This window comes from Gavialis gangeticus, unplaced genomic scaffold (genome assembly GCF_001723915.1).
Source record: "Gavialis gangeticus isolate Ggan-Ray unplaced genomic scaffold, GavGan_comp1, whole genome shotgun sequence".
NCBI classification, from domain to species: Eukaryota; Metazoa; Chordata; order Crocodylia; family Gavialidae; genus Gavialis; species Gavialis gangeticus.
The window spans coordinates 25,598,993-25,611,669 of record NW_017729002.1 but is presented as its reverse complement, the minus strand read 5'-3'; the positions used below and the strand labels follow the sequence as shown (position 1 = coordinate 25,611,669).

At 43.4% G+C, this 12,677-nt stretch overlaps 1 protein-coding gene across 1 annotated transcript in view; it reads left to right on the top strand.

The window, feature by feature from the left end:
* Positions 1-12,677, top strand: part of DNAH3 (dynein axonemal heavy chain 3) — a 149,958-nt gene that overhangs the window by 57,375 nt on the left and 79,906 nt on the right. The window contains exons 22-29 of the mRNA XM_019507713.1: positions 990-1,169; positions 2,428-2,564; positions 3,203-3,404; positions 4,293-4,385; positions 4,591-4,701; positions 6,095-6,209; positions 9,159-9,357; positions 12,301-12,409. Of these exons, the coding sequence (XP_019363258.1) occupies positions 990-1,169; positions 2,428-2,564; positions 3,203-3,404; positions 4,293-4,385; positions 4,591-4,701; positions 6,095-6,209; positions 9,159-9,357; positions 12,301-12,409 (1,146 nt within the window). The remainder of the gene's footprint in view (positions 1-989; positions 1,170-2,427; positions 2,565-3,202; positions 3,405-4,292; positions 4,386-4,590; positions 4,702-6,094; positions 6,210-9,158; positions 9,358-12,300; positions 12,410-12,677) is intronic.

The window sequence follows — 12,677 nt, the reverse complement described above, 5'->3', positions numbered from 1 at the left end:
TAGCAACCAGCACCTGTGACTCTGGCTGCCCTGGTAACTAGCAGCTGAGCCTCCCTCTTCTTGCCACTAGGGGCCTCTCCTGAGCCGTTTCTGCTCTCAGGTGCAGGGCACCCGAGTGCTCTGCGACACCGGGACTTAGGCCTCTCTGCTCTGTGGCCTTGTTAGCTGGTTCCACTTTATTTCATGTTATGGGCAGTATAGTACATACTCTCAGTTTCCAGACTGTTTTTCCAAAGTATGTGTTCTTGTTGGCCTTGTTGTGTTAGACAGCCCACCTGCCTTCAGGGCTGTGTGGGTCCCAAGCTCTTTAGAAATCAATTGACCCCTGTTGCCCATCCTAACCTATAAGCCAATTCACAAAAAACAAACTTTTGAATACCATTTCTAAGCCAATACTCTGATGTGCTGCAATTACAGTGCTTCAGAGCAGACTTGATTAATCAAGTCTGCTGGAGCGTGGTAATCACTGTGCTCCAGCAAACTCCAGCATCTTGTATGTCAGTGTCCCCATGCTTAAAAATAGCAGTGGAGGTGTTCAATGAGCTTTAGTTAAAGCATTCTCGCTGCCATTTTTAAGTGCAGGGACACTGATACAAGAGACACTCCAGGTGCTTTAATTAGAGCGCTCTTCGAGCCCCTCTAATTAAAGTGCCTCCTCCCTCTCCTCCCCCCTACTTCCAGATCACGTGTATAAGTACCTGTTCTGGCTATTCAGGTGAACAAGGCCTAAAGACCTGAGCCAGAGTTGCACCGCACCTCATCTTTGTTAAAAAATAGGTTCTTTCTGGCCAGAGTGTGATATTAGAGATAAAACTCTTAGGGTTGTTTATTTTCAATTATGTAAATACCAGTAACCACATAGAAATGAAATGAGAAAATGTTGCATTAATATAAGTAATTATCTGGCATTTTCCACTATTCAGTCTTTGAATCAAAGCGTAATTTGAAGCAATTATGTAGATCATAAGCATTAAATGTTCTGTTTACAGGCATGGGAAGAGAAGCTTGTTTTAATGCAAGATATTTTAGATAGCTGGTTAAAATGTCAAGCAACGTGGCTTTACTTAGAACCAATCTTTAGTTCAGAAGACATTATTGCTCAAATGCCAGAAGAGGGCAGAAAGTTTGGCATCGTAGACACTTACTGGAAAGACATCATGGCACAGGCAGTAAGTGCTTGCATGTAATGGAGTGAGCATTTTTTTATTTATTTGTTATTTAAGTATAGCTAAGCTAACTTGACAGCTTTTCCAAAGTCAGATATTTAAGTTTGCATCATAGGAAATTGTAATGTAGAACATAGAATCCCTAACTCAACACCTGTAATGCCTAGTATTGTATAAAAAATGGATAGATAAGATTACCCATTCTTTTGAGATTTCTGTAGAAACTAGATACAATGGAATGAATTTAGAGAATAGTTTGAACTCTAATTGTAAATCATCTTGTTTTTGTGCAGTTAAGTCAGACTTTTCTGTTAAATGAATAGAATATTGAAGAGGGATAAGTGATTTGTGCTTCCAGAGCCTATTGAAATGAGTAGAAAGGCTTCCAGTGACTTATCTGGGCTTTAAAGGCTCACTTGGTATTAGACCAGCAAACAGTATAATTTGCATGATATTTTCTGTGTTTTTGTGTGGTATTTTCTGTGCAGTAAAAATTCTGTTAGTTCATTACATTGTTAGAAAAATATATGTAACAATATGTTGAGCGATTTCCATACTTGGGATTATGGAAAGTTAGTAAGGAGTGTTAAGTCTTTTTCTGCTGATTGTAACCAACAAGAAGTTTCTGATAGCAAGAAGTCAGATGTTTAGAAGCAGTGCAGCCTGAGATCTTTGTAAGATAGGTTACTCAGGAAAATTGATATAAGTTTTGGACTAAACCAGAGATTTGCATAACAACCCAGTTTCTGTAAATTATGAAACTCGTTTGATGAGATGCTAATCGCATCAACCAAATGAGCGCAATCACAAAGAATAAATGTAAATTGGAGAACAAGCAGAAAAGATGATAAATGGAGGGTTTCAAAGATGCATTTAATAGAATTTTTACTCCTATTTGTAAATTAAAGAAATGTTGCAAGCCTAAAGCACATGCAAACAAGATTTGACTCTTCAAATCGGTATAATCTTTAAAATGTTCTAATGCCTCTGGATGTGATCCTATCAGTTCTTTTTTCCACAATCAGGCTACAATGTTATTGATACAATTTAGTTTGTACAAAGCAATGTTCTCAAACAGCAAGTACTCTCAATTACACATTTTCATAATCTGAAGATAGGCAACAAAGAAACCAAGGTCTAACTTGTCATGCTGTATAGCATACTTGGTGACCATCATTAGCATCTGTTAAAGAAAAATGAAATAACTAATCAAACCATATGTCCGCGTATAGTGTTTTCTACATAATTTCTTTTCATAAAGGTGAAGGACACCAGAGTACTTGTGGCAACTGAACAGCCTAAGATGTTGGACAGGCTTCAGGAAGCAAATAATCTCTTAGAAGATATTCAGAAAGGGCTAAATTCTTACTTGGAGAAGAAAAGATTATTTTTCCCAAGGTAAATGTATTAATAAACCCAACTTAAAGCAGTGGGAGATGTAAAAGATTCTGAAACACTCTTTGAAGTAATTTTTATTGAGTTGGATCGATGCATATTTATCACAAAAATGCACAGAACACAGTTCTGTGTTACAAAAAAAATGAAAATCTATTCTTTTTGGAGTCAGAGCTGATTGAGCTGACCTATGCTCCACCCAAAAAGAAGAGGGGGGAGGCAAAGATGTTTTGAGCAGCCAAACTATCATGTGGGAGAAATGCATCATCTGTTTCAGAGGATCATATCTTTAAGCAGCTGATCTGCCCCAACTGACTTCCTGGCCTTACCTTCTTTCTCTGGGTCCTTGCTTACATCCTTTGCTTATCTAACAGTCTTCAAGGAAAGAAACTTTGTGCCCAGAATTTTGTCAAACATATCTCCCAGCTCTGTAGTTGGTGCAGTAAAAGATGTCACCAAACAAATCCTGCTCCCTGCTTCTTCTCTGGCCCATCACAGCTACAACACTACAATATGACTGTTGGGAAAAATAAGTCTTTCTAATGTAGAGTTAGAGCAAATTCACACTCTAATCCTGTAGCTTCTTGGATGACTGTTTCTATATTTGAAACATTTTTGTGTACTTTTAAATCTCTTAACAGATTCTTTTTCTTGTCTAACGATGAGCTGCTTGAGATTTTGTCAGAAACTAAAGATCCCCTTCGAGTCCAGCCACACTTGAAGAAGTGTTTTGAGGGAATTGCTAAATTGGAGTTTACAGAAGACTTGGCGATCACAGGCATGATCAGTTCAGAGAAAGAAACTGTTCCCTTCATAGAAAAAATTTACCCAGTGAAAGCAAAAGTAATTTTTTTTATTATAACCTATTTTGATTGTAAAGTATGTGCTTTTGGGGAAGTCAGCATTAAACAAGATGGAAGGCAGGTTTTTAAAGGTATTTAGGCAACACAGGGGCATCTACATGTGCATTTAAGCATGCTTAAATTTAATTCATATTAAGCTAATGTGCATTAAGCAATTTTTAGCAGATGTCTACATGTGCAGGTACTTGGCACTTAAGTTAGTGCCAAGTCCCTGCAGCCCTGCCATGTACCCCTAGTGGCTGGGCAGACCCGGCACTAAAGTTAGTGACGTGTTGCATCTACACCCACATTAATGCGCTTTAACTAATCACGCCTACATTTGATAGCTACAGGTATCAAATGTAGGTGTGATTAGCCTAATCTTGCCATTTTTAATGCACATTAAAGGCTCACACATGTAGATGCGTGACCGTAATGCGCATTAAATTAGGTTAATGCTCATTAACGCATCTTATGTAGATGTGCTGATAGAGATGCAGACAGGTGCTGGATGGGATTTACAAAGAGAGAGAAAAGATGTGGGATGTACTATATAGCAATCTTTTGGCCACATCATCCAGGAGCAAAGTGCCCCTTGGTATTACAATCATGTTGGTTTGCCATCTCAGGGCTACGTTTCCATTCTGTGCCTGTACCCCACTGTTTTCTTATAATGAAACTACCTATGCCTGTGGAGTTAGCTTGGTTTGCCTTCTTGTATGTACTTCTGTGCAGTAGTCATCAGTGCTTATGTTCCTTTTTTGAATCCTTTAGTCCATTTTATCTGGTCTTTACCAGAGCAGAAAAAGCATGCATGATTCAGCTCATGTGGTTTAAACCTATTTCATTTTCTCCGTTTTCAGTTTAATTTATTTTTGTTTGTTTTAAGGGCATGGTAGAGAAATGGCTTTTGCAAGTAGAGGAAATGATGCTGGCCAGTGTAAGACAAGTTATTCAAGATGGCATTGCAGAATATGTTCAAGTAATTATCTACATTTGTTCTCTGTCTATATATAAAATATTTACAGCATAAAGTAGATCTTGAAAGTAATCCATGCTCGTACAGGTATCCAGTTCTCCATAGCTGGGATGTCCTTAGACTCCTTCTGTCTCAAGTTAGTTGCATTGAGTAAAACACTTGCATCTAATTTAATTGAAGTAAAATTATGTTCATCATTTTTTAAAAGATTCCCAGAAAAAAGTGGGTACTTCATTGTCCTGGACAGGTGGTTATCTGTGTTTCGTCTATCTACTGGACAAAAGAAGTGTCTGAAGCTATCAAAAGAGGAACATTGCCTGTAAGGTTTTCTTATAATTCTATATTAAATCCTGCATGATGTTTAGAACTTCCCCCACATCAAACTGTTGTGAATTTTTGAATGTATAAAATCTGACTTTTCCTGTTGACTTAAATGATAATAGTATTTTTTTTAGTGAAGTATTCTTTGCAACTTCCACCTGTGTTGACCTTTCCTTTGCATTCGCTCTTGCAATCTGTATTTCCTTATGTTTCCTATACTCTTATGGAACTGATTCTGATTTTCCTTACCTTTGTGTAAATAAGAGTAACTTCACTGAGGTCATATTATTCTTGCATGTGTGAATAAGGGAGTCAAACAGAAAGTTTCAAAGTAGTGCCAGGTTCTGGAAAATGCTACTCCTGTATGTATACTTATTCTCATGCTTTGTCCCAATGGGATGAATATGAAGGAGTAACTGTTTGCAGGACTGGGTAGTTAAGTGGCTCTGGTTATTGCTGATTTCTCCATCTGATAAAGATACCTGGGCTCGTTGTGATAGCTTTATGTTAGCCCTCACAACAGAGCCTTCCCTTGTAAGTGTTTGCAGTTCATCCATGATCACCACAGTCTTGTGCATTTCCTCATGGAGGACTGACCCAAAGCACACTGCAGTAATGGAAACACCATCTGTGGACTTTTGGTCAGACCCAAGTAGAGGCGCCCAAAGGTTTTTTTTCTGGGAATAATTATGTGATCTTTTTAATTAATTTACTTTGGCTGCCTTCATGGTCTTTCTGTCTGTGTTTGCTTTCTGGGGCTCTTCTGTCAAATGAGTCTCTTGGCATGGAAAAAGCAAATTTTCAGTAGTTTATTATACCAGCAGCCATATTCTGGTGCTTATACTCAACCAGACAGGACACAAAGCCCATCAGGGCTTCTATGGAACTATTTGTATTTACACCAGTGGGGAATCTGGGCCCTTGTGTCCTGTTAAAATTCGTTGAATTTAAAATACTGAATATTTTCAAGAAACTGCCCACAGACCAAAAATTAGTAGTAGAAACAATTGGCAAATAATTTCAAATAAAACATAATTTCAGGAAAATCTTAACTTTTGCTGAATGCCTATTTTAAGAAGTTTCATCCAGTTTTACTCAATAGAGAGTACCTATATATCTCCTGGAACAGAGACTTGTCATTTGATTTAGGGAGAGAGAGAAAGTTTCCATTACCATAATTTTCAGACCATAAAGCTCTTCTAAGTGCTTCTGGTAAAATTAAATGGCAATAGATGAAGAAGACTCTTAAGTATCTATATGGTGCCAAGGAGGCACTACTGATCTGCCTCATCTTGTTTTAAGAGTTTTTTTCTAATGAGTTACACTCCTGGGAGTTCTGGGGCTGTTTGCTATTGCATTCCATTAATGCTCACATCTTATTCCTCTAACAGGATTTTTTGGAGAAGAGCAACCACCAAATTGGAGAAATTGTTGAATTAGTGAGAGGAAAGCTGTCCAGTGGCGCCCGTCTCACTCTGGGTGCTCTCACTGTCATTGACGTGCATGGTAAATGCGTGACTGCTGCTCTCATTACAGTCGAAGCAGAATTGCTATCATTATATGAAGCAAATTATCTGAAGGAGGCAGCTGGGATGCTTCCTGCAGCAAAAGTTACATCCTGGAGAATGAGTTAAAGGATTATAGTAATCATTTTCATTTGCTAATCCACATGAGACAAAAGCTGGATGTGCATGGCCAGATTGTACTCACGGGCCAGATGAGTAACGCTTTGAGCTTGTAGCCTGAGCAACCTCCAGCAACCTTCTTGACTGTGCAATCTTAACACCTCTTAGACAGTTCTCCTTGCCCTTTTCAGCAGCTGATGAATGAGGAGGCAACTTGCAACCTCACAGGGGAGAATTCCAGTGTACTATGCCACTGTATGCTTCTGAAGTGATAGAAAATGATTGTGCTCTGGCTGGAGGAGGGCAGTGGAGGATTCTTTTTGCAGAGGGGAACTCATGGCTGGGCTGGTGAGGGCAGCATTTCTACCTAGAGTGTGAGCTTCAGCCCATCTCCAGAGTAGGAGAAAGGAGTCCGTCTGGGCAGGAAAGGGAGTTTGGTGGAGCAGACCTCTGCTAAACCCACCCTCCATTTGCATAAAGTCACTGATGGGCCTTATGACAGGGAACTGCACCCCAGCTCTCCGACAATCCCCCTGCTTCTCTACTGTACCTTGTAGAGCTTGGCATAGGGAGAATTCAGCCTGGTAATCTGGGGGGAGACAGTGGCTAAGTACACAGGTTCAAAAAACCTGAGACAAAATCGATTCAATCTTTGTAGTTTTTTCTAAGCTGCCTAGATTGAACCAGTAACAAACTGAACTGATGTTCAGTGCTTGGGATGGCCAAGATGAGTAGAAGCCTGCACTGACCCAGGCCAGGAGCTTGGGGGCACTCATGTGCACTGCCCCCTATGGCCAGGATGCCCAAGTCAGCTGACTCAGTAGCTTAGGCCTGATTGGCAGCCGGGGTCTGTGGGGTACAGGGGGGAGAGGGAGAAGAAGCACGCCCTCCCCCCACCCACCCAGCTCCCAGCTGGCCTGGGCTCACCCCAGCACCAACCCTTCCCCAGCTGTTGGCTTCCAGGAGTGGGGAGGGGGGAAACACACTGCTCCCCCACCCCTGTACCAGCTCCCCCAGTCGATGTCTGTCCAGCGTGGAGGGGAAAGCACTCACTGGAAAGCACCCACATGGCTGAGGAGGGGGTGGGGGTCCATCCCACCCCCTGCTCCTCTCAGAGGTGATGGCTGGTAAAGGGGTAGGGTTGGGGGATCCCAGCCCAGCTTGAGCGGGGGTGTGTGTGAAAAGCTTCTATGGTGGGTGCTCCCCCCCTCACTGGGCGGACCTCAGTTGGGGGGTGCATTCCCACCCTGCCTCCCCTCACTGCCCTAGGATGTAGATGGCTGAGGAGGGGGTGGGTCTGAGCCAATCCCAGCCTCTCTCAGCTGCAGGGGGGCAAGTGAGAAGCTCCTGGGTGGGGGCTTCCTCCTCTCCCCCCAGACTCCAGCTAGGGGAGCAAATGCTAGGCAGAAGCAGAGGTGGAGGCTGGAGAGACGGTAGGGCTCAGCTGATCTCTGCCTGGCTTGCTGGGCTGCAATGGGAGGAGTAAAAAGCCCCCACCACAGGGGCTTTTCTCTTCTAGCTGTACAGCCTGGGGATAGTGGGGCCTGACCTGCCATCCATTCCCCTGCACCCCGCCCCCTCCCCACAATCCTGCTGTTCAGTGGAGGTGGGCTGGGGGAAGGAAAGAGATGTGGGAGGTGTGCAACCTCTGCGTGGTACAGAGCCTATGCAGTACAGTTCTGGCCCTGCACAACTCCTCAGTACCTATCTTGGCTGCTCAGACTGAGCATTGGAGTCTGGATAAAACTAAATCTAATTACCAGGGATCCTGGTTTTCCATGATAAAAAAATCACAAATTCTCTGATAAAAATCCCAAAATCTGTGGTTAAAATTAAATGCCCCCACAGCCCTGCTGGTGTCCCTCACTCCCCCCCACGCAGCCCCTGCCCCCCAGCCCTGCTGGAAGGGGCACCCAGCTGCCAGGGCTATGGGGCTAGGGACCCAGGTCCACAGCCCCCTGCCCCCAATGGAATGCAGCAGCTGCTACAGCAGAGCGGGAGCCAACTCCCCCACTGCTGCCTGCTGCAAGCTTGGGTGGGGCCAGCTCCCAGTGGCAGTGTGCACTCCTGGGGGGCAGGGGGGACCTGCGCTCCCCAGATCTGTGTGGGGGGTGGGGGCAGGGCAGATGTGTACTGCCCCCATGCATGCAGAGGAAGTGTGGCCAGGGCAGCGGCAGGTAGCTTTTGTGCGTGGCCCCACTGTGCTCTGCCGCACCAGTTGCACATGCTGTGCTTTGGAGAGCCTGGGGGAGGGCAGCATTTGCGACCCACGATTTACAGCTGGCTGGGCACACTGGCTGGGAGGGGGTTTGCAGAGCCTGCCTGCTCCCAGCCAGAGTGCTCACCTGGCTGGAAACCCCCTCTCCCAGCTGGAGTGCCTGGCTGGCTGCAAAACTCCCTGCTCCCTCAGCCCCTAGCCAGCTTCCCCCCAGCCCTGCCCTGCAACCCTCAAGCCCCGCTTACCTCCAGCAAAAAGAGCAAGCCTGAAGCAGCCTCCAGTAAGTGTGAGTGTTGGGCTGTGCCCTTTCCCACTCCCTTCCCCTCCCAGCAGGGTTGAGGGTTTCCCCATCCCTTTTGCAAACAGCTCCTGGAGGCTGGAACTCAGCCAGCCTGCAGAGCTTTTTGCAAAAGGGGGAAATCCATGGGTTTCTCTGATAAAAATGGGAAATCTGTGGCTTTCTCTTTTTCCATGGAAAATGGAAAACCAGGATCCCTGCTAATTACTAAGCAAAAATGATGCAGCTTCCTTTCCAAAATGAGAACAAATCAGTTGCTATAAATGTTCATTTTCTGTGTATAAGTTTTTACTATATGAGCTATCTTTTTGCAGCTCGTGATGTGGTTGCAAAATTGGCTGAGGACAAGGTCACAGATCTGAATGATTTCCAGTGGATTTCTCAGCTGAGATACTACTGGGAGGAGGGAGAAGTAGTGGTACGAATGATAACAACAGAAGCTGGATATGGCTATGAATATCTAGGCAATTCTCTTCGCTTGGTTATAACTCCGCTGACTGATCGATGCTATAGGTAAAGTTTGCATTGTCTATAAATAAAGCATTTACTTTCTAACTGGCATGTATTTTCCATATATTGTAACAGTTGCTAATGAAAAGAACATCAATAGTTTCATTTTCTCCTTTGTTTTATAGGAAAATTATAGATATACTATTGCCCAAACATGGTAAAATAGTTACAGTATGCAGATTACAAGGCCTGCAGAGTAATTTTTGTCTTCTAAAAAAATGGCAGCTTGTAGTAATAGAACTGTTGAGGACTTGTGTAGCTGAACCAGTCAATTAATTTCTTTGGAATAAAATATATAGGTAGGGCGTGTCTGACTATAAAATAAATGAGGCAATTATAGAACTATTCACAGATGTGTGACCACAGTTAGCTTCTAATTCCACTACTTGCTTGAAAGAGGCTGAAATGAAAATACTTCATCCTCCATGAGGATTTGGTTATTGCCCTTGAAGCTTGCCTTGGAGTCGCATATAATTGCAGCAGTTAGTTTTTAGGTCTGCCTCTTAAAGAGCTTTCCCTAGAACTCCTCCAGACAAATTTATAGTGAGGATGTAAAGATTTTGCTTTAGGAGCTTTGGAGTCATGAACTCATGGTCACCTCTGTGTTATGCTCAAGTTCTTCCATTTTCTGTAAATGTGAACACTTCTCCTTGAACTGTAAATTGGCCTTTGCAGCAGTGTAGAATAGAGCCATGCAGTTGATATATTGGCTCTAAATCTTGCTGTGGTCATTACTCAGGCGGTGTTAACTGTAGGGAAGTTATCCACCGCTGACAGTGGGTGCATCTGGATTGATGCCAAACATATTTTAATTGCATCTGTAGTGCAGGACAGACCTTGTTCAGCATTATTTAAAAATACTTTCTGCAACATAATTTTTTCTAGCGTAGTCAAGGCACCAAGGGCTCTTTCTGAATTCAGAACTCTTTAATGGGGAGCAAGCTTTTAGTAGGGAAACCATTGAGCCATAGAAAGAGAACAAAGAGGAACAATCTCCAACCTGTTCAAGCATTTCCAAGGTTGACTTTCTTTATCAAGTAGTAGCATAGGCAGATCTAGAATTTTGTAAGGGAGTGGTACAGATGCTGTGATGCATTGTCTCATAATACAACACACATTTTTCTCCAATTAAAAAGCAACAAGAAACTTTACTAATTTGCTAGCTGCATAGGGCTTTATTCAATTTAGCATTCAAGCACAAACAAATATAAATGGGCTTGTGAGGGCCTGATTGCCAACTTTCAGACAAAATTTCTCCCTGCACCCCCAGATACTCTACTAGGACCCCAAAGTGCCTCTCACTGCCGTTTTCTGCATTGTACCTTCCACTTCAAATGCTCCCTGGCTCTACTCTGTCCCCTGTTATCCCACATATCCTCCATGTCCAGTCCCACGCCATCATGCCCCAAGCCCTATCAGATCCCACCATCACCCTCATGCCTCGCAGAATTGTACCGTGCCTCCATGACCTCACTGCACAGACCCATCCCCATCATACCCCGGTCCTGTTGGTCTCTCACCATCCCCCTGGCCCCCTCTAAGCACCCAGATTTCACTGCAGCCTCTCAGCCTCTGGGACCTCCTCACCTACAATTACTCTTGTTCCCAACTGGCCTTACATCCCATTCACCCCCATGATTCTCACCACTCTGCTCAGATGAAAACCCCATATGCCCCCCACATACTCATAACACCCCAACCTCTTCCCTTGCCCAGAACCCATAGTGAATGCCTTGCTAGGGGGAGGGGGAAGGAATCCTGGGAGGACCAAACAGTGCAGGTGAGGGGCAGTTTTGGTTCTTGGGGGGAAAACAAGTTCCTGCGGATGAGTGTCTTCAACCCACACATTTAAGGCTGAAGGAGCATTTGTTCCAGCCACTTACAGCACCCCTACCCAGAGTGACCAGCCCCTCTGGATCCACCTGCACCCTGTTCTGCTTTGGTTGTGCCACTGGTTCAGCCTTTGTCATCTGCTGCAATGAATAATCCAGGAAAGCATCACTACAGTAACTTACCTTTTCACTTCACCTTTGCAGTTCCCTCCTGCCTCTGACTGCTGTCTTACCACACAGCTCAACCTGCCTTCAGCCCTGCCCCTCCTCTCCCTGTCTCTCTTATTTGTTTTGGGTTTGAATCCCCTAGGAAAAAAACCACCCAGTACAGGTCCATAGGGCACAAGTTTATTGGACATGCTGCCGGTGAGCAGAGAAACATTACCAGGAGTAGGTAACAAACAGGATAATTGTAACAGAAAGGGTAGCTTGATTAATGAAAGAACAAGGGTTGTTAACACATACGAAGTGAAGGGATTAGTGGGGATCAAGTAGATAATAAGGAACCATGAAATCACCTGACTCTCTGAGTTCTGCCTGAACAGAAATGCATCTGTTACTGGTAAGCAATTTATTTTGGACTTTGAGTGGAGCAAGAATTAAAGTGGGGTTCGACTGCATCACCAAACCTTGCTTGAGACGTAGAGTCAGAGTGTTGTTTATTTATCAAGCTAAATTCAGTTTCAGGTGTCAGGTTCCCATACCTGACATTGTGGGTGCCACTTGAGGTTAAAAGGTTTGGCTTTTACCAACTGTCTTGCCTCACATATTGGTGTCATCTGCTTAAGGAGTAAATTATGTTTTAAAAGGTTCATTTAGGTCTGGATTTGAATCTTTATTTTTGATGTATTTGATATATTTTTAATAGCTTCTGGCCCCGTAAGTCAATGCTGAGGCTAGGTTTGGATGGCAAGCTAGTCAAATAAAAGGTCTCCTGGTAATAATGGAGCAGCAAATCATCAGCAAGTGCCTGTGAAATCTATGAAGCAGTATTAATTTATATTTGCTGAAAATCTAGCCAACAGTTTTAAGAACTACTAATGACTGTCTATAATTGTATATTCTTTTTGTGTTTTGATGATTCTGTGATTGTTGTTTCTACTTCCTTCTGTAGAACATTAATGGGTGCTTTGAAATTAAATCTTGGTGGTGCTCCAGAAGGACCTGCAGGGACTGGCAAAACAGAGACAACAAAAGATCTTGCAAAAGCACTAGCTAAACAGGTACTAAAACAAATTAAATGTTGCATTACATTGTTTGTACTTGGAAATGCAAATATTCTTGGAAGTTCCTTTCTCAAACTGGCATTGTTCAATTTGCCCTTCCACTGAGATTGCTAAAGGAAATATTGCATTTAGTGTGTGTATGTGTGGCAGGGGTGGGCAGTTATTTCAGCTGGAGGGCTCCTTAATAAGTTTTGATGAGCTGTTGAGGGCCACGAGGGTAGCCCCACCCCTTGACAGGTGCCCTGTCGCCTGGTTGCCATCTTGG